Source organism: Panulirus ornatus, chromosome 9 (assembly GCF_036320965.1).
Source record: "Panulirus ornatus isolate Po-2019 chromosome 9, ASM3632096v1, whole genome shotgun sequence".
Lineage (NCBI taxonomy): Eukaryota > Metazoa > Arthropoda > Malacostraca > Decapoda > Palinuridae > Panulirus > Panulirus ornatus.
The window spans coordinates 33,331,793-33,359,519 of record NC_092232.1 but is presented as its reverse complement, the minus strand read 5'-3'; the positions used below and the strand labels follow the sequence as shown (position 1 = coordinate 33,359,519).

At 42.0% G+C, this 27,727-nt stretch overlaps 1 protein-coding gene across 2 annotated transcripts in view; it reads left to right on the top strand.

Annotated features, from left to right (window-relative positions):
- Ptp69D (Protein tyrosine phosphatase 69D) overlaps positions 1 to 27,727 on the top strand; it is a 669,136-nt gene that overhangs the window by 56,003 nt on the left and 585,406 nt on the right. For both annotated transcript variants that reach the window (XM_071664992.1, XM_071664991.1), the window contains exon 5: positions 21,098 to 21,236. In XM_071664992.1, coding sequence (XP_071521093.1) covers positions 21,098 to 21,236 — 139 coding nt within the window. The remainder of the gene's footprint in view (positions 1 to 21,097; positions 21,237 to 27,727) is intronic.

The window sequence follows — 27,727 nt, the reverse complement described above, 5'->3', positions numbered from 1 at the left end:
GATGTGCTGGAAATGAGATGTTTGAGGACAATATGTGGTGTGAGGTGGTTTGATCAAGTAAGTAATGAAAGGGTAAGAGAGATGTAGTGAAATAAAAATAGTGTGGTTGAGAGAGCAGAAGAGGGTGTTTTGAAATGGTTTGGTCACATGGAGAGAATGAGTGAGGAAAGATTGACCAAGAGGATATATGTGTCAGAGGTGGAGGGAACGAGGAGAAGTGGGAGACCAAATCGGAGGTGGAAGGATGGAGTGAAAAAGATATTGTGCAATCGGGGCCTGAACATGCAGGAGGGTGAAAGGCATGCAAAGAATAGAGTGAATTGGAACGATGCGGTATATCGGGGTCGACGTGCTGTCAATGGATTGAACCAGGGCATGTGAAGCGTCTGGGGTAAACCATGGAAAATTGTGTGGGGCCTGGATGTGGAAAGGGAGCTGTGGTTTTGGTGCATTACACATGACAGCTAGAGACTGAGTGAGAGAAAGATTGACCAAGAGGATATATGTGTCAGAGGTGGAGGGAACGAGGAGAAGTGGGAGACCAAATTGGAGGTGGAAAGATGGAGTGAAAAAGATTTTGTGTGATCGGGGCCTGAACATGCAGGAGGGTGAAAGGCATGCAAGGAATAGAGTGAATTGGAACGATGTGGTATACCGGGGTCGACGTGCTGTCAATGGATTGAACCAGGGCATGTGAAGCGTCTGGGGTAAACCATGGAAAGTTGTGTGGGGCCTGGATGTGGAAAGGGAGCTGTGGTTTTGGTGCATTACACATGACAGCTAGAGACTGAGTGAGAGAAAGATTGACCAAGAGGATATATGTGTCGGAGGTGGAGGGAACGAGGAGAAGTGGGAGACCAAATTGGAGGTGGAAAGATGGAGTGAAAAAGATTTTGTGTGATCGGGGCCTGAACATGCAGGAGGGTGAAAGGCATGCAAGGAATAGAGTGAATTGGAACGATGTGGTATACCGGGGTCGACGTGCTGTCAATGGATTGAACCAGGGCATGTGAAGCGTCTGGGGTAAACCATGGAAGGCTGTGTAGGTATGTATATTTGCATGTGTGGACGTATGTACATGTGTATGGGGGGGGGGGTTGGGCCATTTCTTTCGTCTGTTTCCTTGCGCTACCTCGCAAACGCGGGAGACAGCAACAAAGCAAAATAAATGATGTGTGGATCAGGTGTTTGGTTCGAAGAATGTGAGAAATACTTAGAAAAGCAAATGGATTTGTATGTAGCATTTATGGATTTGGAGATGGCATATGATAGAGTTGATAGAGATGCTTTGTGGAAGGTATTAAGAATATATGATGTGGGAGGCAAGTTGTTAGAAGCAGTGAAAAGTTTTTATCGAGGATGTAAGGCATGTGTATATGTAGGAAGAGAGCAAAGTGATTGGTTCTCAGTGAATGTTGGTTTGTGGCAGGGGTGCATGATGTCTCCTTGGTTGTTTAATTTGTTTATGGATGTGGTTGTTAGGGAGGTAAATGCAAGGTCCTGGAAAGAGGGGCAAGTATGAAGTCTGTTGGGGATGAGAGAGCTTGGGAAGTGAGTCAGTTGTTGTTCGCTGATGATACAGCGCTGGTGGCTGATTCATGTGAGAAACTACAGAAGCTGGTGACTGAGTTTGGTAAAGTGTGTGGAAGAAGAAAGTTAAGAGTAAATGTGAATAAGAGCAAGGTTATTAGGTGCGGTAGGGTTGAGAGACAAGTCAATTGGGAGGTAAGTTTGAATGGAGAAAACTGGAGGAAGTGAAGTGTTTTAGATATCTGGGAGTGGATTTTGCAGTGGATGGAACCATGGAAGCGGAAGTGGATCATAGGGTGGGGGAGGGGGCGAAAATTTTGGGAGCCTTGAAAAATGTGTGGAAGTCGAGAACATTATCTCGGAAAGCAAAAATGGGTATGTTTGAAGGAATAGTGGTTCCAACAATGTTGTATGGCTGCGAGGCGTGGGCTATGGATAGAGATGTGCGCAGGAGGATGGATGTGCTGGAAATGAGATGTTTGAGGACAATAAGTGGTGTGAGGTGGTTTGATCAAGTAAGTAATGAAAGGGTAAGAGAGATGTAGTGAAATAAAAATAGTGTGGTTGAGAGAGCAGAAGAGGGTGTTTTGAAATGGTTTGGTCACATGGAGAGAATGAGTGAGGAAAGATTGACCAAGAGGATATATGTGTCGGAGGTGGAGGGAACGAGGAGAAGAGGGAGACCAAATTGGAGGTGGAAAGATGGAGTGAAAAAGATTTTGTGTGATCGGGGCCTGAACATGCAGGAGGGTGAAAGGCATGCAAGGAATAGAGTGAATTGGAACGATGTGGTATACCGGGGTCGACGTGCTGTCAATGGATTGAACCAGGGCATGTGAAGCGTCTGGGGTAAACCATGGAAGGCTGTGTAGGTATGTATATTTGCATGTGTGGACGTATGTACATGTGTATGGGGGGGGGGGTTGGGCCATTTCTTTCGTCTGTTTCCTTGCGCTACCTCGCAAACGCGGGAGACAGCAACAAAGCAAAATAAATGATGTGTGGATCAGGTGTTTGGTTCGAAGAATGTGAGAAATACTTAGAAAAGCAAATGGATTTGTATGTAGCATTTATGGATTTGGAGATGGCATATGATAGAGTTGATAGAGATGCTTTGTGGAAGGTATTAAGAATATATGATGTGGGAGGCAAGTTGTTAGAAGCAGTGAAAAGTTTTTATCGAGGATGTAAGGCATGTGTATATGTAGGAAGAGAGCAAAGTGATTGGTTCTCAGTGAATGTAGGTTTGCGGCAGGGGTGTGTGATGTCTCCATGGTTGTTTAATTTGTTTATGGATGTGGTTGTTAGGGAGGTGAATGCAAGAGTTTTGGAAAGAGGGGCAAGTATGAAGTCTGTTGGGGATGAGAGAGCTTGGGAAGTGAGTCAGTTGTTGTTCGCTGATGATACAGCGCTGGTGGCTGATTTGGGTGAGAAACTGCAGAAGCTGGTGACTGAGTTTGGTAAAGTGTGTGGAAGAAGAAAGTTAAGAGTAAATGTGAATAAGAGCAAGGTTATTAGGTGCGGTAGGGTTGAGAGACAAGTCAATTGGGAGGTAAGTTTGAATGGAGAAAACTGGAGGAAGTGAAGTGTTTTAGATATCTGGGAGTGGATTTTGCAGTGGATGGAACCATGGAAGCGGAAGTGGATCATAGGGTGGGGGAGGGGGCGAAAATTTTGGGAGCCTTGAAAAATGTGTGGAAGTCGAGAACATTATCTCGGAAAGCAAAAATGGGTATGTTTGAAGGAATAGTGGTTCCAACAATGTTGTATGGCTGCGAGGCGTGGGCTATGGATAGAGATGTGCGCAGGAGGATGGATGTGCTGGAAATGAGATGTTTGAGGACAATATGTGGTGTGAGGTGGTTTGATCAAGTAAGTAATGAAAGGGTAAGAGAGATGTAGTGAAATAAAAATAGTGTGGTTGAGAGAGCAGAAGAGGGTGTTTTGAAATGGTTTGGTCACATGGAGAGAATGAGTGAGGAAAGATTGACCAAGAGGATATATGTGTCGGAGGTGGAGGGAACGAGGAGAAGTGGGAGACCAAATTGGAGGTGGAAAGATGGAGTGAAAAAGATTTTGTGTGATCGGGGCCTGAACATGCAGGAGGGTGAAAGGCATGCAAGGAATAGAGTGAATTGGAACGATGTGGTATACCGGGGTCGACGTGCTGTCAATGGATTGAACCAGGGCATGTGAAGCGTCTGGGGTAAACCATGGAAAGTTGTGTGGGGCCTGGATGTGGAAAGGGAGCTGTGGTTTTGGTGCATTACACATGACAGCTAGAGACTGAGTGAGAGAAAGATTGACCAAGAGGATATATGTGTCGGAGGTGGAGGGAACGAGGAGAAGTGGGAGACCAAATTGGAGGTGGAAAGATGGAGTGAAAAAGATTTTGTGTGATCGGGGCCTGAACATGCAGGAGGGTGAAAGGCATGCAAGGAATAGAGTGAATTGGAACGATGTGGTATACCGGGGTCGACGTGCTGTCAATGGATTGAACCAGGGCATGTGAAGCGTCTGGGGTAAACCATGGAAAGTTGTGTGGGGCCTGGATGTGGAAAGGGAGCTGTGGTTTTGGTGCATTACACATGACAGCTAGAGACTGAGTGAGAGAAAGATTGACCAAGAGGATATATGTGTCGGAGGTGGAGGGAACGAGGAGAAGTGGGAGACCAAATTGGAGGTGGAAAGATGGAGTGAAAAAGATTTTGTGTGATCGGGGCCTGAACATGCAGGAGGGTGAAAGGCATGCAAGGAATAGAGTGAATTGGAACGATGTGGTATACCGGGGTCGACGTGCTGTCAATGGATTGAACCAGGGCATGTGAAGCGTCTGGGGTAAACCATGGAAGGCTGTGTAGGTATGTATATTTGCATGTGTGGACGTATGTACATGTGTATATATGTATATGTCTGTGTGTGTATATTTATGTATATGTTGAGATGTATAAGTATGTACATGTGTGTGTGTGGATGTGTATGTATATACATGTATATGTGGGTGGGTAGGGCCATTCTTTTGTCATGCAATATCATGAGAGGCAAGTGTTTTGGGAGCAGCTGAATGAGTGTGTTAGTGGTTTTGATGCACAAGACCGGGTCATAGTAATGGGTGATTTGAAATGGTTTGGTCACATGGAGAGAATGAGTGAGGAAAGATTGACCAAGAGGATATATGTGTCGGAGGTGGAGGGAACGAGGAGAAGTGGGAGACCAAATTGGAGGTGGAAAGATGGAGTGAAAAAGATTTTGTGTGATCGGGGCCTGAACATGCAGGAGGGTGAAAGGCATGCAAGGAATAGAGTGAATTGGAACGATGTGGTATACCGGGGTCGACGTGCTGTCAATGGATTGAACCAGGGCATGTGAAGCGTCTGGGGTAAACCATGGAAGGCTGTGTAGGTATGTATATTTGCATGTGTGGACGTATGTACATGTGTATGGGGGGGGGGGTTGGGCCATTTCTTTCGTCTGTTTCCTTGCGCTACCTCGCAAACGCGGGAGACAGCAACAAAGCAAAATAAATGATGTGTGGATCAGGTGTTTGCTTTGAAGAATGTATGTGAGAAATACTTAGAAAAGCAAATGGATTTGTATGCAGCATTTATGGATCTGAAGGCATATGATAGAGTTGATAGAGATGCTTTGTGGAAGGTATTAAGAATATATGATGTGGGAGGCAAGTTGTTAGAAGCAGTGAAAAGTTTTTATCGAGGATGTAAGGCATGTGTATATGTAGGAAGAGAGCAAAGTGATTGGTTCTCAGTGAATGTTGGTTTGTGGCAGGGGTGCATGATGTCTCCTTGGTTGTTTAATTTGTTTATGGATGGGGTTGTTAGGGAGGTAAATGCAAGGTCCTGGAAAGAGGGGCAAGTATGCAGTCTGTTCTGGATGAGAGAGCTTGGGAAGTGAGTCAGTTGTTGTTCGCTGATGATACAGCGCTGGTGGCTGATTCATGTGAGAAACTACAGAAGCTGGTGACTGAGTTTGGTAAAGTTGTGAAAGAAGAAAGTAAGAGTAAATGTGAATAAGAGCAAGGTTATTAGGTGCGGTAGGGTTGAGAGACAAGTCAATTGGGAGGTAAGTTTGAATGGAGAAAATGGAGGAAGTGAAGTGTTTTAGATATCTGGGAGTGGATCTGGCAGCGGATGGAACCATGGAAGCGGAAGTGGATCATAGGGGGGGGGAGGGGGCGAAAATTCTGGGAGCCTTGAAGAATGTGTGGAAGTCGAGAACATTATCTCGGAAAGCAAAAATGGGTATGTTTGAAGGAATAGTGGTTCCAACAATGTTGTATGGTTGCAAGGCGTGGACTATGGATAGAGTTGTGCGCAGGAGGATGGATGTGCTGGAAATGAGATGTTTGAGGACAATGTGTGGTGTGAGGTGGTTTGATCGAGTAAGTAACGTAAGGGTAAGAGAGATGTGTGGAAATAAAAAGAGCGTGGTTGAGAGAGCAGAAGAGGGTGTTTTGAAATGGTTTGGTCACATGGAGAGAATGAGTGAGGAAAGATTGACCAAGAGGATATGTGTCGGAGGTGGAGGGAACAAGGAGAAGAGGGAGACCAAATTGGAGGTGGAAAGATGGAGTGAAAAAGATTTTGTGTGATCGGGGCCTGAACATGCAGGAGGGTGAAAGGAGGGCAAGGAATAGAGTGAATTGGAACGATGTGGTATACCGGGGTCGACGTGCTGTCAATGGATTGAACCAGGGCATGTGAAGCGTCTGGGGTAAACCATGGAAGGCTGTGTAGGTATGTATATTTGCATGTGTGGACGTATGTACATGTGTATGGGGGGGGGGGTTGGGCCATTTCTTTCGTCTGTTTCCTTGCGCTACCTCGCAAACGCGGGAGACAGCGACAAAGTATGAAAAAAAAATATATATATATATATATATTATATATATATATATATTATATATATATATATTATATATATATATATTATATATATATATATATATTATATATATATATATATTATATATATATATATTATATATATATATATTATATATATATATATATATTATATATATATATATTATATATATATATATATATATTTTTTTTTTTTTTTTATTTTTTTTTTTTTTTATTTTTTTTTTTTTTTGTTTTTTTTTTATTTTTTTTTTTTTTTTTTGTTTTTTTTTTTTTTTTTGTTTTTTTTTTTTTTTGTTTTTTTTTTATTTTTTTTTTTTTTTATTTTTTTTTTTTTTTGTTTTTTTTTTATTTTTTTTTTTTTTTTTGTTTTTTTTTTTAACTCAACAAACTTATACCTCTGTAAATTGAACACTCAACTGTATCCCCTTTGCTTTTGTACGATGGCACTATGCATGCATTCTGCCAATCCTCAGGCACTTCACCATGATCCATACATACATTGAATATCCTCATGAACCAATCAACAACACAGTCACCCCCTTTTTTAACAAATTCCACAGCAATACCATTCAAACCCCATCGCCTTGCCGGCTTTCATCTTCCAAAAAGTTTTCATTACCTCTTCTCTGTTTACCAAACTATCCTCCCTGACCCACTCACTTCACACACCACCCCAACCAAAAACACCCTATATCTGCCAAAAATACTCACTCCATCTCCTTACTTCATCACTACTTGTTATTACCTGCCCATTTTTCCCCTTGACCGATGTTCCCATTTGTTCTCTTGCCTTACACATGTTATTTACCTCCTTCCAAAACATCTCTCTGTTCTCCTAAAATTTGATGATACACTCTCACCCCAACTCTCATTTGCCCTCTTTTTCATCTTTTGCACATTTCTTTTGACCTGCCGCTTTCTTTTATATATCTCCTAGTCATTGCACTACTTCCCTGCAAAAATCATCCAAATGTCTCTCTCTTCTCTTTCACTAACAACCTTATTTCTTCATCCCACCTTTCACTACCCTTTCTAATCTGCCCACCTCCCACCTTTCTCATGCCACATGCTGCTTTTGCACAAGATGTCACTGCTTCCTTAAATACATCCCATTTCTCCCCCGCTCCCCTCACATCATTTGCTCTCACCTTTTGTGATTCTACGCCTAATCCTTCCTGGTACTGCCTCACAAAAATGTCCTTTCCAAGCTCACTTACTCTCAACACTCTCTTCTCCCCAACATTCTCTCTTTTCTGAAAACCTCTACAAATCTTAACTTTCGCCTCCACAAGGTAGTGATCAGACATCCCTCCAGCTGCCCCTCTCAGAACATTTACATGCAAAAATCTCTCTTTTACACGTTTATCAGTTAACACGTAATCCAATAATGCCCTTTGAACTTCTATCCTACTCATATATAAATATACTTTTGTATATCTCTTTTTAAACCAGGTGTTCCCAATCATAAGTTCTTTTTTCAGCTCACAAATCCATCATTTCCATTTAAAACACTGAACACCCCATATACACCAATTTTTCTCTCAACTGCCACATTACTCACCTTCACATTCGAATTGCCCATCACTATAACCCGGTCCCGTGCATCAAAGCTGCTAACACACTCACTCAGCTGCTCCCAAAACACTTGCCTCTCATGATCTTTCTTCTCATGAGCCAGTGCAATAGGCATCAATAATCATCCATCTGTCTCCATCCACTTTCAGTTTTACCCACATCAATCTAGAATTTACTTTCTTACACTCAATCACATACTCTCACAACTCCTGTTTCAGGAGGAGTGCTACTCCTTCCTTTTCTCTTGTCCTCTCACCAACCCCTGACTTTACTCCTAAGACATTCCCAAACCACTCTTCCCCTTTTCCATTGAGCTGTGTTTCACTCAGAGCCAAAACATCCAAGTTCCTTTCCTCAAACATACTACCTATCTCACCTTCTTCTCATGTTGGTTACATCCACACACATTCAGACACCCCAATCTGAGCCTTCAAGGAGGATGAGCACTCCCGTTTGAACTCCTTCCTTCTGATATACTTAATCGCTGCTTCCTGCATCAGTGAGGTTGCGCCAGGAAACAGATGAAGAATGGCCCATGCACTCATATATACATAAACGCCCATACATGCACTTATACATACATATACGTTTATTTTTATTTATTATACTTTGTCGCTGTCTCCCGCGTCAGCAGGTAGTGCAAGGAAACAGATGAAAGAATGGCCCAACCCACCCACATACACATGTATATACATACACGTCCACACACGCACATATACACACCTATACATCTCAACATATACATATATATACACTCACAGACATATACAGATATACCCTCCCCACCTTGTAATTTGGACTTTCTAAAAGGGGAAACGGAAGGAGTCACGCGGGGAGTGCTCATCCTCCTCGAAGGCTCAGATTGGGTTGTCTAAATGTGTGTGGATGTAACCAATATGAGAAAAAAGGAGAGATAGCTAGTATGTTTGAGGAAAGGAACCTGGATGTTCTGGCTCTGAGTGAAACAAATCTCAAGGGTAAAGGGGAGGATTGGTTTGGAATGTTTTGGGAGTAAAGTCAGGGATTGGTGAGAGGACAAGAGCGAGGGAAGGAGTAGCACTACTCCTGAAACAGGAATGGTGGGAGTATGTGATAGAGTGCAAGAAATTAAATCTAGATTGATATGGGTAAAACTGAAAGCAGATAGAGAGAGATGGGTGATTATTGGAGCATATGCATCTGGGTATGAAAAGAAAGATCATGAGAGGCAAGTATTTTGGAAGCAACTGAGTGAGTGTGTTAGTAGTTTTGATGCACGAGACCGGGTTTTAGTGATGGGAGATTTGAATGCAAAGGTGAGTGATGTGGCAGTTGAGGGAATAATTGGTGTACATGGGGTGTTCAGGGTTGTAAATGGAAAAGGTGAAGAGCTTGTAGATTTATGTGCTGAAAAAGGACTAGTGATTGGGAACACCTGGTTTAAAAAGAGAGATATACATAAGTATACGTATGCAAGTAGGAGATATGGCCAGAGAGCGTTATTGGATTACCTGTTAATTGATAGGTGTGTGAAAGAGAGACTTTTGGATGTTAATGTGCTGAGAGGTGCAACTGGAGGGATGTCTGATCATTATCTTGTGGAGGCAAAGGTGAAGCTTTGTAGAGGTTTTCAGATAAGAAGAGAGAATGTTGGGGTGAAGAAAGTGGTGAGAGTAAGTGGGCTTGGGAAGGAGACTTGTGTGAAGAAGTACCTGGAGAGACTGAGTACAGAAGAGAAAAAGGTGAGAACAAAGGACATAAAGGGAGTGGGGGAGGAATGGGATGTATTTAGGGAAGCAGTGATGGCTTGCGCAAAAGATGCTTGTGGCATGAGAAGCATGGGATGTGGGTTGATTAGAAAGGGTAGTGAGTGGTGGGATGAAGAAATAAGATTATTAGTGAAAGAGAAGAGAGAGTCATTTGGACAATTTTTGCAGGGAAATAATGCAAATGAGTGGGAGATGTATAAAAGAAATAGGCAGGAGGTCAAGAGAAAGGTGCAAGAGGTGAAAAAGAGGGCAAATGAGAGTTGGGTTGAGAGAGTATCATCAAATTTTAGGGAGAATAAGAAGATGCTTTGGAAGTAGGTAAATAAAGTGCGTAAGACAAGAGAACAAATGGGAACTTCAGTGAAGAGGGTTAATGGGTAAGTGATAACAAGTAGTGGTGATGTGAGAAGGAGATGGAGTGGTGAGAAGAGATGGAGTGAGTATTTTGAAATTTTGTTGAATGTGTTTGATGATAGAGTGGCAGATGTAGGGTGTTTTGATCAAGGTTGTGTGCAAAGTGAGAGGGTTAGGGAGAATGATTTGGTAAACAGAGAAGAGGTATTACAGCTTTGCTGAAGATGAAAGCTGGCAAGGCAGCGGGCTTGGATGGTATTGCAGTAGAATTATTAAAAAAGGGGTGACTGTGTTGTTAGACTGGTTGGTAAGATTATTTAATGTATGTTTTGGAAAGAGGGGCAAGTATGAAGTCTGTTGGGGATGAGAGAGCTTGGGAAGTGAGTCAGTTGTTGTTCGCTGATGATACAGCGCTGGTGGCTGATTCATGTGAGAAACTGCAGAAGCTGGTGACTGAGTTTGGTAAAGTGTGTGAAAGAAGAAAGTTAAGAGTAAATGTGAATAAGAGCAAGGTTATTAGGTACAGTAGGGTTGAGGGTCAAGTCAATTGGGAGGTGAGTTTGAATGGGAGAAAAACTGGAGGAAGTGAAGTGTTTTAGATATCTGGGAGTGGATCTGGCAGCGGATGGAACCATGGAAGCGGAAGTGGATCATAGGGTGGGGGAGGGGGCGAAAATTCTGGGAGCCTTGAAGAATGTGTGGAAGTCGAGAACATTATCTCGGAAAGCAAAAATGGGTATGTTTGAAGGAATAGTGGTTCCAACAATGTTGTATGGTTGCGAGGCGTGGGGTATGGATAGAGTTGTGCGCAGGAGGATGGATGTGCTGGAAATGAGATGTTTGAGGACAATGTGTGGTGTGAGGTGGTTTGATCGAGTAAGTAACGTAAGGGTAAGAGAGATGTGTGGAAATAAAAAGAGCGTGGTTGAGAGAGCAGAAGAGGGTGTTTTGAAATGGTTTGGGCACATGGAGAGAATGAGTGAGGAAAGATTGACCAAGAGGATATATGTGTCGGAGGTGGAGGGAACGAGGAGAAGAGGGAGACCAAATTGGAGGTGGAAAGATGGAGTGAAAAAGATTTTGTGTGATCGGGGCCTGAACATGCAGGAGGGTGAAAGGAGGGCAAGGAATAGAGTGAATTGGAGCGATGTGGTATACCGGGGTTGACGTGCTGTCAGTGGATTGAATCGGGGCATGTGAAGCATCTGGGGTAAACCATGGAAAGCTGTGTAGGTATGTATATTTTGCGTGTGTGGACGTATGTATATACATGTGTATGGGGGTGGGTTGGGCCATTTCTTTCGTCTGTTTCCTTGCGCTACCTCGCAAACGCGGGAGACAACGGCAAAAAAAAAAAAAAAAAATGACATGGTGAGGTGCCTGAGGATTGGCAGAATGCTTGCATAGTGCCATTGTACAAAGGCAAAGGGAATAAAAGTGAGTGCTCAAATTACAGAGGTATAAGTTTGTTGAGTATTCCTGGTAAATTATATGGGAGGGTATTGATTGAGAGGGTGAAAGCATGTACAGAGCATCAGATAGGGGAAGAGCAGTGTGGTTTCAGAAGCGGTAGAGGATGTGTGGATCAGGTGTTTGGTTTGAAGAATGTATGTGAGAAATACTTCGAAAAGCAAATGGATTTTTGTATGCAGCCTTTATGGATCTGGAGAAGACATATGATGAGTTGATAGAGATGCTCTGTGGAAGATGTTAAGAATATATGGTGTGGGAGGCAAGTTGTTAGAAGCAGTGAAAAGTTTTTATCGAGGTTGTAAGGCATGTGTACGAGTAGGAAGAGAGGAAAGTGATTGGTTCTCAGTGAATGTTGGTTTGCAGCAGGGGTGCATGATGTCTCCATGGTTGTTTAATTTGTTCATGGATGGGGTTGTTAGGGAGGTGAATGCAAGAGTTTTGGAAAGAGGGGCAAGTATGCAGTCTGTAGTGGATGAGAGAGCTTGGGAAGTGAGTCAGTTGTTGTTCGCTGATGATACAGCGCTGGTGGCCGTTTCGGGTTATTACGTACAGTAGGGTTGAGGGACAAGTCAGTTGGGAGGTACGTTTGAATGGAGAAAAACTGGAGGAAGTGAAGTGTTTTAGATATCTGAGGGTGGATTTGGCAGCGGATGGAACCATGGAAGCAGAAGTGAGTCATAGGGTGGGGGAGGGGGCGAAAGTTCTGGGAGCATTGAAAAATGTGTGGAAGGCGAGAACGTTGTCTCGGAGAGCAAAAATGGGTATGTTTGAAGGAATATTGGTTCTGACAATGTTATATGTTTGCGAGGTGTGGGCTATAGATAGATTTGTGAGGAGGAGGGTGGATGTGCTGGAAATGAGATGTTGGAGGACAATATGTGGTGTGAGGTGGTTTGATCGAGTAAGTAATGAAAGGGTAAGAGAGATGTGTGGTAATAAAAAGAGTGTGGTTGAGAGAGCAGAAGAGGGTGTTTTGAAATGGTTTGGTCACGTGGAGAGAATGAGTGAGGAAAGATTGACCAAGAGGATATATGTGTCAGAGGTGGAGGGAACGAGGAGAAATGGGAAACCAAATTTGAGTTGGAAAGATGGAGTGAAAAAGGTTCTGAGTGATTGAGGCCTGAACATGCAGGAGGGTGAAAGGCATGCAAGGAATAGAGTGAATTGGAATGATGTGGTATACCTGGGTAGACGTGCTGTCAATGGATTGAACCAAGGCATGTGAAGCGCCTTTATTTATTCCCGTCACCACCCCACCACACTTGAAATGACAACCCCCTCCTCCCACATGTGCGCGAGGTAGCGCTAGGAAAAGACAACAAAGGCCACATTCATTCACACTCAGTCTTTAGCTCTCATGTATTATGCACCGAAACCACAGCTCCCTTTCCACATCCAGGCCCCACAAAACTTTCCATAGTTTACCCTAGACACTTCGCATGCCCTGGTTCAATCCATTGACAGCATGTCGACCCTGGTATACCACATCGTTCCAATTCCCTCTATTCCTTGCATGCCTTTCACCCTCCTCCATGTTCAGGCTCTGATCACTCAGAATCTTTTTCACTCCATCTTTCCACCTCCAGTTTGGTCTCTTACTTCACCTCGTTCCCTCCACCTCTGATATATATATCCTCTTTGTCACTCTTTCCTCACTCATTCTCTCCATGTGACCAAACCATTTCAAAACACCCTCTTCTACTTTCTCAACCACACTCTTTCTGTTACCACACATCTCTCTTACCCTTTCATTACTTACTCGATCAGACCACCTCACACCACATATTGTCCTCAAACATCTCATTTCCAGCACATCCACCCTCCTTTGCACAACTCTATCTATAGCCCATGCCTCACAACCAAATAACATTGTTGGAACTATTATTCCTTCAAACATACCTATTTTTGCTTCCCAAGATAATGTTCTCAACTTCAACACATTTTTCAATGCTCCCAGAACTTTTGCCCCCTCCCCACCCCTATGATTCGCTTCCGGGGTTCCATCTGCTGCCAAATCCACTCCCAGGTATTTAAAACACTTCACTCCCTCCAGTTTTTCTCCATTCAAACTTACCTCCCAATTGACTTGTCCCTTAATTCTACTGTACCTAATAACCTTGCTCTTATTCACATTTACTCTTAGCTTTCTTGTTTCACACACTTTACTCAGTCACCAGCTTCTGCAGTTTCTTACCCGAACCAGCCACCAGCGCTGTATCATCAGTGAACAACAACTGACTCACTTCCCAAGCTCTCTCATCCACAACAGACTGCATACTTGCCCCTCTTTCCAAAACTCTTGCATTCACCTCCCTAACAAACCCATCCATAAACAGATTAAGCAACCATGGAGACACCACGCACCCCTGCCGCAAACCAACATTCACTGAGAACCAATCACTTTCCTCTCTTCCTACACGTACACATGCCTTACATCCTTGATAAAAACTTTTCACTGTTTCTAACAACTTGCCTCCCTGTACCATATATTCTTAATACCTTCCACAAAGCATCTGTATCAACTCTATCATATGCCTTCTCCAGATCCATAAATGCTACATACAAATCCATTTGCTTTTCTAAGTATTTCTCACATACATTCTTCAAAGTAAGCACCTGATCCACACATCCTCTACCACTTCTGAAACCACACTGCTCTTCCCCAATCTGATGCTCTCTACATGCTTTTACCCTCTCAATCAATACCCTCCCATAAAATTTCCTAGGAATACTCAACAAACTTATACCTCTGTAATTTAGCACTCGCTTTTATCCCCTTTACCTTTGTACAATGGCACTATGCAAGCATTCTGCCAATCCTCAGGCACCTCACCATGAATAATTTTTTTTTTTTTTTTTTTTTTTTTTCTTTGTCACTGTCTCCTGTGTTTGCGAGGTAGCGCAAGGAAACAGACGAAAGAAATGGGCCAACCCACCCCCATACACATGTATATACATACACGTCCACACACGCAAATATACGTACCTACACAGCGTTCCATGGTTTACCCCAGACGCTTCACATGCCCTGATTCAATCCACTGACAGCACGTCAACCCCAGTATACCACATCGATTCAATTCACTCTATTCCTTGCCCTCCTTTCACCCTCCTGCATGTTCAGGCCCTGATCACACAAAATCTTTTTCACTCCATCTTTCCACCTCCAATTTGGTCTCCCACTTCTCCTCGTTCCCTCCACCTCCGACACATATATCCTCTTGGTCAATCTTTCCTCACTCATTCTCTCCATGTGCCCAAACCATTTCAAAGCACCCTCTTCTGATCTCTCAACCACGCTCTTTTTATTTCCACACATCTCTCTTACCCTTACGTTACTTACTCGATCAAACCACCTCACACCACACATTGTCCTCAAACATCTCATTTCCAGCACATCCACCCTCCTGCGCACAACTCTATCCAACTCTATCCCACACCTCGCAACCATACAACATTGTTGGAACCACTATCCCTTCAAACATAGCCATTTTTGCTTTCCGAGATAATGTTCTCGACTTCCACACATTCTTCAAGGCTCCCAGGATTTTCGCCCCCTCCCCCACCCTATGATCCACTTCCGCTTCCATGGTTCCATCCGCTGCCAGATCCACTCCCAGATATCTAAAACACTTTACTTCCTCCAGTTTTTCTCCATTCAAACTTACCTCCCAATTGACTTGACCCTCAACCCTACTGTACCTAATAACGTTGCTCTTATTCACATTTACTCTTAACTTTCTTCTTTCACACACTTTACCAAACTCAGTCACCAGCTTCTGCAGTTTCTCACATGAATCAGCCACCAGCGCTGTATCATCAGCGAACAACAACTGACTCACTTCCCAAGCTCTCTCATCCACAACAGACTTCAAACTTGCCCCTCTTTCCAAAACTCTTGCATTCACCTCCCTAACAACCCCATCCATAAACAAATTAAACAACCATGGAGACATCACACACCCCTGCTGCAAACCTACATTCACTGAGAACCAATCACTTTCCTCTCTTCCTACACGTACACATGCCTTACATCCTCGATAAAAACTTTTCACTGCCTCTAACAACTTGCCTCCCACACCATATATTCTTAATACCTTCCACAGAGCATCTCTATCAACTCTATCATATGCCTTCTCCAGATCCATAAATGCTTCATACAAATCCATTTGCTTTTCTAAGTATTTCTCACATACATTCTTCAAAGCAAACACCTGATCCACACATCCTCTACCACTTCTGAAACCACACTGCTCTTCCAAAATCTGATGCTCTGTACATGCCTTCACCCTCTCAATCGATACCCTCCCATATAATTTACCAGGAATACTCAACAAACTTATACCTCTTAAATTTGAGCACTCACTTTTATCCCCTTTGCCTTTGTACAATGGCACTATGCAGGCATTCCGCCAATCCTCAGGCACCTCACCATGAGTCATACATACATCAAATAACCTTACCAACCAGTCAACAATACAGTCACCCCCTTTTTTAATAAATTCCACTGCAATACCATCCAAACCTCCTGCCTTGCCGGCTTTCATCTTCCTCAAAGCTTTTACTACCTCTTCTCTGTTTACCAAATCATTTTCCCTAACCCTCTCACTTTGCACACCACCTCGACCAAAACACCCTACATCTGCCACTCTATCATCAAACACATTCAACAAACCTTCAAAATACTCACTCCATCTCCTTCTCACATCACCACTACTTGTTATCACCTCCCCATTAGCACCCTTCACTGAAGTTCCCATTTGCTCCCTTGTCTTACGCACTTTATTTCCCTCCTGCCAAAACATCTTTTTATTCTCCCTAAAATTTAATGATACTCTCTCACCCCAACTCTCATTTGCCCTCTTTTTCACCTCTTGCACCTTTCTCTTGACCTCCTGTCTCTTTCTTTTATACATCTCCCACTCAATTGCATTTTTTCCCTGCAAAAATTGTCCAAATGCCTCTCTCTTCTCTTTCACTAATAATCTTACTTCTTCATCCCACCACTCACTACCCTTTCTGATCAACCCACCTCCCACTCTTCTCATGCCACAAGCATCTTTTGTGCAATCCATCACTGATTCCCTAAATACATCCCATTCCTCCCCCACTCCCCTTACTTCCATTGTTCTCACCTTTTTCCATTCTGTACTCAGTCTCTCCTGGTACTTCCTCACACAAGTCTCCTTCCCAAGCTCACTTACTCTCACCACCCTCTTCACCCCAACATTCACTCTTCTTTTCTGAAAACCCATACAAATCTTCACCTTAGCCTCCACAAGATAATGATCAGACATCCCTCCAGTTGCACCTCTCAGCACATTAACATCCAAAAGTCTCTCTTTCGCGTGCCTGTCAATTAACACGTAATCCAATAACGCTCTCTGGCCATCTCTCCTACTTACATACGTATACTTATGTATATCTTGCTTTTTAAACCAGGTATTCCCAATCACCAGTCCTTTTTCAGCACATAAATCTACAAGCTCTTCACCATTTCCATTTACAACACTGAACACCCCATGTATACCAATTATTCCCTCAACTGCCACATTACTCACCTTTGCATTCAAATCACCCATCACTATAACCCGGTCTCGTGCATCAACACCACTAACACATTCATTCAGCTGCTCCCAAAACACTTGCCTCTCATGATCTTTCTTCTCATGCCCAGGTGCATATGCACCAATAATCACCCATCTCTCTCCATCAACTTTCAGTTTTACTCATATTAATCGAGAATTTACTTTCTTACATTCTATCACATACTCCCACAACTCCTGTTTCATGAATCATACATACATTAAATAACCTTATTAACCAGTCAACAATACAGTCACCCCTTTTTTAATAAATTCCACTGCAATACCATGCAAACCTGCTGCCTTGCCAGCTTTCATCTTCCGCAAAGCTTTTACTACCTCTTCTCTGCGCAGACATATACATATATACACATGTACATATTCATACTTGCTTGCCTTCATCCATTCCTGTTGCTTCCCCACCACACAGGAAATAGCATCCCCCTTTTTTTTTTTTTTTTTTTACCATCACTGCTGTGCTTATGTATGAAATATGAAGTAAGAGTAAAGTTTTCAGCATAAGGAAATAATCAAATCCATCAGTATCCTCTCCATATTTGTTATCCAGCCTCATTCATCCTGAATTTTATTGCAGAAGATGTAATATTTCCAAATTTTTTCATGTTGTGTACTACTAATGCTTTGTTTGTATAGCAGGTAAGAGCAGATTAGGAAAACAAGCTAAAAGATAGAAACATCATGTTTAGGTCTTTCTCGTATCAGTTGTCAAACATGTTATTCATACTCCCAGTGGATGCTTACTGAGCTCTAGACTAAACCAACATTGTTATTTTCTGTCTTTTTTAATGCTAATTCTTCATTTTATAAAGGATTTATTTATTTTTTTGTGTTCTCCATAATGGAATGTCTGGACAGTGCCCACCGTCTAAAAGGATATTGAATCCTCTTTAGTAATTGAGTAGATTTGATTTTTTTTGTAAGTATATATGCAGAAGGACAGGTTAGTTGGGATATGAGTTTGAATGGAAAAAGATTGGAGGAAGTGATGTGTTTTAGATACCTACTGGGCATGGCAGCAAATGGAACCATGAAAATGTAAGCAAGTTGTAGAGTGGGTGAAGGGGCAAAGTTTCATGGAGCATTAAGGAATATATGGAAAGAGAAGTCATTATCTAGGAGAGCAAAAATGGGCATATATAAAGGTTAGTCTCATCATTGTTGTGTGGAAACAAGGTATGGGCTATAGGACCATGTGGAAGGCTAATCAAGAAGCTGGAATTCAAGGCAGGAATAAGTAGGAGACACCTCTGATTGGTAGAAAATTATGGAAGGGACCACAGGATGCATGTCAGAGGAGATTTCTCCAAATGGGTGGAGGTCTCAAGTGGAGTGGCCCAAGGTTCTGTTTTGGGATTGTTACTCCTCTTGATTTATGTGAATGACTTGCCTGAAGGTATGGGTTCCTACCTTAATATCTTTTGAGATGATGCAAAAATCATGATTTAAGTGAAGAGTGAAGAAGGTTGCATCAGCTTACAAGGGGACCTAAACAGACTCCAAAGTTGGTCTGATACAGGAGTGATAAAATTCAACCTAAGCAAATGTTAGATAATGAAGATGGGACAAAGATAAAGAAGGCCTTAATGTGATTATTATTTGATGGGAAATAAACCTAAAGATTCTGTGTGTAAGAAGGACTTAGCACTCAGCATCATCCCTAACCTGTCACTACAAGGAGAGTATTAAAGGAGATAAACTGTCTTCTGGTTCGCATCAGAATAGCTTTTAAGGATGTGGATGAGGAGATATTTAGCATGCTGTTCATGTCATACATGAGTCAGAATTAAAGTATGCTTCTCAAGTTTGGTCATCTTACCTAAAGAAGCACGTAGAGCTAATAGAGAAGGTCCAGAGGAGGTCAGCAAAGTTGGTAGCAGAATTAAGAGTTAAGGTACAGGGAAAGGCAACAGGCTTTAAATTTGCTGACCTTGAAAGAGAGAAGAGTGAGGGATGATGTGATTACAACCTTCAAGTTTTTAAAATAGTTTGACCATGTGGACATCGTTGAGAGATGCAGGGGTAGGATAACCAGAGTACAATCAGCCAGGAAAGTATCATTACAGCTGGTTACAATGGATATCAGAGTGAGCACTATGGGTGTGGTCATATTTGAAGGGTTGGTAAACCTGTTTCCGAGGTGCCTCAGCCAGGAAAGTATTGTTACAGCTGGGTACAATGGATAGAAATTTTGGAGGTGCTGCTACCCACTGTGACTGCTCTAATGATCCCTGAGCCGTAACCTCTCTACTTCAGGACAGCAGTCCAATATGTATTAGTTGGGTCATTCAGGAATGGTTTTGGCAACACCTATGTATAACTCTACTGCCACATTCTCCTAAATCCCTTGACCTTAATCCCATAGAGCATGTCTGGGCAGTCCTGACGAAGGCGATGCGGAATGCCTGCATTGCTCATTTCAGTGACAAGATTGTCACTGCTGCTCTGCTGGTGTGGGAAAACCTACGTAGCTTGGACAGACACAACATATTCGTTGGTGGCTTCCATGCCACATGGACTCAACTACATGCTCAACAAAGGGGGTTTCTACACCAGATATTATTGAACAAATAGTATCTGAACATTTCTGGTTTTCTGTCCTAGACCTAAGTCATGTCTCAAGTGAATCATTATTTATGAGGCTTGTTAATAGTTTATGACTGGCATTGTATGGTGTCAGTATGGAGGAGATCTGTCTTATATGATGTGAGTTCAATATACAGGAGATGTCTTGTATGATGCACTCACTGCCAACCCACAGGCATCAGCATTGCCAGTTTATCTGTTCATTTCTGTTTTTATTGCTTTTGAGAAGTCACTCAGATGTCCTTGGTCATTTATTGAAGTTCCAGATGTCCTCTAACATCTATTATTGAGGCAAGCTAAAAACATATAATCAAATAATGTGTCTGTTTCCCTTACGATTTATGGTCTGTATAACCTGACAAAAAAAGAAAAAATTAAAAGAAAAAGAAAAGGCACCCTTACAAACTAGCATGTGTTGGCCACTGCCACGTGCATGATTTTGTATTACGAGATGACATGAATACCATATACCATTTATGTGTTTTATCATGAATTACAATCACAACGACACCATATTTATTACCTGTTACACATATAAACATACAAGGATGTGTGCATCACTACCAGATCCACACTTTTCCATACAAGGCATACACAGGGATACCAACGTGACAAAATAGTCATGACCTTTTTTCAGTTTCTTTCATTTGTTGTGTCATTAAGTATGTCACTGAAAGTGTAATGATTCTTTCCCAGTGTTTTGTACATAACATGAAATTAAGCAAGAAGGAAAAAAAGTAGTTTTATGGTATAAGAGTGGTGGATGAATGGTAATAAGAGGATGGTTGAAAGAACTGAAAAGTGTTTGCTGAAAAAGGTTTTGACATATGGAGAGAATGAACGTGGAGAGGTTGACAAAGAGGATATATTTGTCTGAAGTGGAGGGACAAGGAGAAGGGAGAGACCACTTTGGAGATGGAAGGATAGAGCAAAAAATATTTTAAATGCTCGGGGTTCTGAATTTACGGGAGGGTGAAAGGTGTGCTCAGAATAGAGTGACTTGGAGCTGTTTGGTGTACAGGAGTTGACGTGCTGTCAGTGGACTGAATCAGGACGTGTGAAGCAGCTGGAGGAAACTCTAAAAAGGTATGTGGGACTAGATAGTGGATAGGGGGCTTTGGTTTGGTACATTACACATGATGGATAGAGAATGGATATGAGTGAAAGATACCTTTTTTGTCTTATTGTTCTATCTCGCTAATATAGGAAATGACAAGCAAGTATGAAAAAGTGTTTTCTTTGACATTAGCCATAATTTTTGTTAACTTGTCAGTATTATCTAGCCATGCACCTGATTTCATCATTTTAATTTGTTTTTTTAATGTTTACTGTAATCTCATAGCTGGACCTGTGTTGAAGGAGGCACGAAATTTTACTGTACGGGTTGGTCATAAGGCTAAGCTGTCCTGTACTTTTGCTGCCGTCCCTGCTCCTGAGGTTCTTTGGTTAAAAGAAAAGATATCACTGGAAAAAGAAAAGCGGTAAGTATGTTATTACAAAAGTAAAGTATGTTAGAAGATTACCAGTGACTTTAATCTCTTTAACACTTCAGTTGGGTTTTCATTTCAAACCTGTGACTCTCGTATTTCAAGTTGTATTAAAGGTGCATCTCCCCTTACAGTTTCAGAGATATTCATATGACAGTGAAAAAATCACTTCACAAGTATATTTTTATCCTCCACTGTCACTGATTATGTTTAGAAATTTTGTAGATGTGTTGGCACTGTTCGCTAAAAAGTGTATTAGTAAGGCTTGCGTCAAGTGAGTTACTACTACACACGTATTAAATTATTGTTTATTTTACTCAGACCAAAAATTTGATTACTTGTTATAATGTTTTATGTTAAATGATAAAAAGAATTTCCTTCCATAATCATTGTGATTAGATAGATATTTCATAATGGCAACTAAAAGTCTGTAAGCTTATCAACTTCACCAGATGCACTTTTGTCAAGGTTACTTGGATGCAGACAGCGCTGCCTCCACTTGTGCTAGAAATATCTTTTCCTGCCTCATCATTGTCGACTTTCAATGCTGGAAGTCAGTATTGTCTCTACTACCACTCCTCATATGATCATGAAGTGATTTAGGATAATCTTCTTGGCCCTGAAAATGTAGCTGAAAGTTGTTCAGTTTCCTTGCAAGAAAACTTATGAAGATATGCTGTCATTAGCATGGATGGAGGATGACTTACCATGGAAAAAAAATTCTGCACACTGCCTACCTTGGCAACTGCCCAGACTGGATGCTTGGCTTTGAAATAGAGGCATGAAATTCATTGCATAAGTTTACATGTAGAGTTGATTGTCTTGCATAAGTACTTGCCTGGAGGAGTTTAGGGGTTAATCTTATATCTACCTGTCTGCTATATTGAAATTGTTCCATTTACATAGGGTGGAACAATCACATGTCATTCTTCCATATCCTCAGATTATTTCTGATGTGATAAAGTCATTAGCCTTTACTTGGCCACAGAATTATTTACTCACATAATGAATTAAACTATCAGGTATGACTTTTTCTCCATTCACCCTTGTATGCAGCATACTTTCACTGTGGATGATAAACAAATATTCCTTCTGGCCTCCTTGTATAAAATATGCCAAGACTTTACCTGCCTGCACACTAGAACTGTGCATAGCTTTCTTGGTACACCTCCTTTCTTTATCCCACAATATTATTGTCTTATTTCTTCATTAGCCTTGTGCCTTTTATTCATGTATAAGAAAAGCTTGTAAATGAAACTTTTTATGCTAGATTTCTCAGGACTTGTAATGTCTGCAAATTATTTAGTTTCTCTTCAGGAGATATATGCATGATTTATCATTAATGGATTTAGGAGCTGTTAAAAGTTATACATATGATCTTTTTGCTCAAGCAGATGATAACTTGTTGACAGTTGATATACCATATATGGTACAGGCCACCTCTGGCAGTTGGCTGCCACTGTTAGGAGCCATTAAAACTCCAGGGTGTGGTACGCGGCAGAGTCGGAAAGCAACTCAGACAGTGTTTCCACAACCCTTCCTAATATATTTTCAATTCAGCTGCTCTTAAACCACCAAAATGCTGTGAAGGATGATACCTAATATTTGTCCTGCCCAAGCAGAAAAAGAAAATGTATAGAGGTGATATAAGAGTGTGGTTGAGAGAGCTGAAGAGGGTGTGCTGAAATGGTTTGGACTTATGAAGAAAATGAGAGATGAAAAATTGACAAAGAGGATATTTGTGTCTGAAATGGAGGGAAGAAGGATAATGGGGAGACCAAATTGAGGATGGAAGAATGAAGCGAAAAAGATTTTAAGTGATAGGGTGAAAGGCGTTTATAGGGTAGAGTGAATTGGATTGATGTGGTATACTGGGGTTGAGATGCTGTCAGTGGACCAAATCATGTTATATGAAACATCTGGGGTAAACCATGGAAAGTCTGTTGGGCCCTGTTGTGGATAGGGAGCTGTGGTTTTAGTGTGTTACACATAACAGCTAGGGAATGGACATGAGTAGATGTGGCCTTTCATTGTCTGTTCCTAGCTACCTAGTTAACCAGGGAGATGGCAGTCAAGCATGAAAAAAAGGTGATGTAAGTGTGGTGTGAGGTGGTTTGATCGAGGAAGTAATAGAAAGGTAAGTGAGATTTCTGTCTGTCTATCCATCTATCTGTATCTCAGATGTCTGATTCCTTTGGCAAAAGACTCTCCATAACTAGTGAACTCCAGTGCATCTGTCTGTCTATCCATCTATCTGTACCTCAGATGTCCGATTCCTTTGGCAAAAGACTCTCCATAACTAGTGAACTCCAGTGCCACTTCTTAGCCTTTCAGTACCTCATCATTAACATGCCACTGGCAGAGGGCAACCATAGCGCAGTGTTTCTAGAGACTATGTGTAACAAATAAAAAGAGTATTGTTAAAAGAGCTGAAGAGGTTGTGCTGATATTGTATGGACTTATTAAAAGAATGAGTGAGGATAGGTAGACAGAGAGGATAAATGTCAGAAGTGGAAAAGGAAGGACAGAGTAAAAAAGATTTTGAATGACCGAGGCCTGAACATGCAGGAGAATGAAAGACATACATAGGAAAGAGTGAATTGGAGCAATGGGGTATACAAAGGTTGACGTGCTGTCAGTGGATTGAACCAGGGCATGTGAAGACACCAAGGGGTATCATGGAAAGGCCTTTTTTTTATTATTATTATTTTTATTTAGGTTGAGATGGCATAGGTAACGGAATACCCACATCAAGCTGTGCTGTTTCTTGTGGGGCAAGTTAGCGCTGGGAATGGATAAAGGCAAGCAAGTGTGAATATATACCTATGGTTTCGGTGCATTATACACGACAGCTAGAGATTGAGTGTGAATGAATGTGGCCTTTGTTGTCTTTTCCTAGCGCTACCTCGCACACATGCGGGGGGAGAGAGTTGGCATTTCATGTGTGTCGGGGTGGCGATGGGAGTGAATAAAGGCAGCAAGTATGAATTATGTACATGTTTATATATGTATATGTCTGTGTATGGTATTTTTATTTATCTACTTTGCTTTGTCGCTGTCTCCCACGTTAGCGAGGTAGCACAAGGAAACAGACGAAAGAATGGCCCAAGCCACCCACATACACATGTATATACATACACATCCACACACGCAAATATACATACCTATACATCTCAACATATACATATATATACACACACAGACATATACATATATACACATTTACGTAATTCATACTGTCTGCCTTTTTTCATTCCCATCGCCACCCCGCCACACACGGAATAACAACCCCCTTCCCCTCATGTGTGCGAGGTAGCGCTAGGAAAAGATAACAAAGGCCCCATTCGTTCACACTCAGTCTCTAGCTGTCATGTAATAATGCACCGAAACCACAGTTCCCTTTCCACATCCAGGCCCCACAGAACTTTCCATGGTTTACCCCAGACGTTTCACATGCCCTGGTTCAATCCATTGACAGCACGTCGACCCCAGTATACCATATAGTTCCAATTCACTCTATTCCTTGCACGCCTTTCACCCTCTTGCATGTTCAGGCCCCAATCACTCAAAATCTTTTTCACTCCATCTTTCCACCTCCAATATGGTCTCCCACTTCTCCTCGTTCCCTCCACCTCTGACACATATATCCTCTTAGTCAATCTTTCCTCACTCATTCTCTCCATGTGACCAAACACTTTCAAAACACCCTCTTCTGCTCTCTCAACCAAACTCTTTTTATTACCACACATCTCTCTTACCCTTTCCGTTACTTACTCGATCAAACCACTTCACACCACATATTGTCCTCAAACATCTCATTTCCAGCACATCCACCCTCCTCCACACAACTTTATCCATAGCCCATGCCTCGCAACCATACAACATTGTTGGAACCACTATTCCTTCAAACATACCCATTTTTGCTTTCCGAGATAATGTTCTCGACTTCCACACATTCTTCAAGGCTCCCAGAATTTTCACCCCCTCCCCCACTCTATGATTCACTTCCGCTTCCATGGTTCCATCCGCTGCCAAATCCACTCCCAGATATCTAAAACACTTCACTTCCTCCAGTTTTTCTCCATTCAAACTTACCTCCCAGTTGACTTGACCCTCAACCCTACTGTACCTAATAACCTTGCTGTTATTCACATTTACTCTCAACTTTCTTCTTTCACAGACTTTACCAAACTCAGTCACCAGCTTCTGCAGTTTCTCACATGAATCAGCCACCAGCGCTGTATCATCAGCGAACAACAACTGACTCACTTCCCAAGCTCTCTCATCCACAACAGACTGCATACTTGCCTCTCTTTCCAAAACTCTTGCATTCACCTCCCTAACAACCCCATCCATAAACAAATTAAACAACCATGGAGACATCACACACCCCTGCTGCAAACCTACATTCACTGAGAACCAATCACTTTCCTCTCTTCCTACACGTACACATGCCTTACATCCTCGATAAAAACTTCTCACTGCTTCTAACAACTTGCCTCCCACACCATATATTCTTAATACCTTCCACAGAGCATCTCTATCAACTCTATCGTATACCTTCTCCAGATCCATAAATGCTACATACAAATCCATTTGCTTTTCTAAGTATTTCTCACGTACATTCTTCAAAGCAAACACCTGATCCACCCATCCTCTACCACTTCTGAAACCACACTGCTCTTCCCCAATCTGATGCTCTGTACATGCCTTCACCCTCTCAATCAATACCCTCCCATATAATTTCCCAGGAATACTCAACAGACTTATACCTCTGTAATTTGAGTACTCACCTTTGTCCCCTTTGCCTTTGTACAGTGGCACTATGTAAGCATTCTGCCAATCCTCAGGCACCTCACCATGAATCATACATACATTGAATAACCTTACCAACCAGTCAACAATACAGTCACCCCCTTTTTTTAATAAATTCCACTGCAATACCATCCAAACCCGCTGCCGTGCCGGCTTTCATCTTCCGCAAGGCTTTTACTACCTCTTCTCTGTTTACCAAATCATTTTCCCTAACCCTCTCACTTTGCACACCACCTCAACCAATATTTATATTTATTATATTTTATACATTATAATTTGTCGCTGTCTCCCACGTTAGCGAGGTAGCGCAAGGAAACAGATGAAAGAATAGCCCAGCCCACCCACATACACATATATATACATCCACATCCACACATGCACATATACATACCTATACATCTCAGTGTATACATATATATATATATATATATATATATATATATATATATATATATACACACAGACATATACATATATACACATGCACATAATTCATACTGTCTACCCTTATTCATTCCTGTCGCCACCCCGCCACACATGAAATGACAAACCCCTCCCCCCGCATGTGCGCGAGGTAGTGCTAGGAAAAGACAACAAAGGCCACATTCGTTCACACTCAGTCTCTACCTGTTATGTATAATGTACTGAAATCACAGCCACCTTTCCATATCCAGGCCCTACAAAACTTTGCATGATTTACCCCAGACACTTCACATGCCCTGCTTCAATCCATTGACAGCACGTCGACCCCGGTATACCACATCGTTCCAATTCACCCTATTCCTTGCATGCCTTTCACCCTCCTGCATGTTCAGGCCCCGATCACTCAAAATCTTTTTCACTCCATCTTTCCACCTCCAATTTGATCTCCCACTTCTCCTTGTTCCCTCCACCTCTGACACGTATATCCTCTTTGTCAATCTTTCCTCACTCATTCTCTCCATGTGACCAAACCATTTCAAAACACCCTCTTCTGCTCTCAACCACACTCTTTTTATTACCACATCTCTCTCTTACCCTTTCATTACTTACTCTGTTAAACCACCTCACACCACATATTGTCCCCAAACATCTCATTTCCAGCACATCCACCCTCCTCCGCACAACTCTATTTATAGCCCATGCCTTGCAACCATGTAACCTTGTTGGAACCACTATACCTTCAAACTTACCCATTTTTGCTTTCCAAGATAATGTTCTCGACTCGACTGCCATACACTTTTCAAAAACTCCCAGAACTTTCGCCCCCTCCCCCACCCTATGATTCACTTCTGCTTCCATGGTTCCATCAGTGTTCAAATCCACTCCCCGATATCTATGATACTTCTCTTCCTCCAGTTTTTCTCCATTCAGACTCACCTCCCACTTGACTTGTCCCTCAACCCTACTGTATCTAATAACCTTGCTCTTATTCACATATACTCTCAGCTTTCTTTTTTCATACACTTTATCAAACTCAGTCACCAGCTTCTGCAGTTTCTCTCCCAAATCAGCCACTCGTGCTGTATCATCAGTGAACAACAACTGACTCACTTCCCAAGCTATATCATCCACAACAGACTGCATACTTGCCCCTCTTTCCAAAACTCTTGCATTCATCTCTCTAACAACCCCATCCATAAACAAATTGAACAACCATGGAGACATCACGCACCACTGCCTCAAACCAA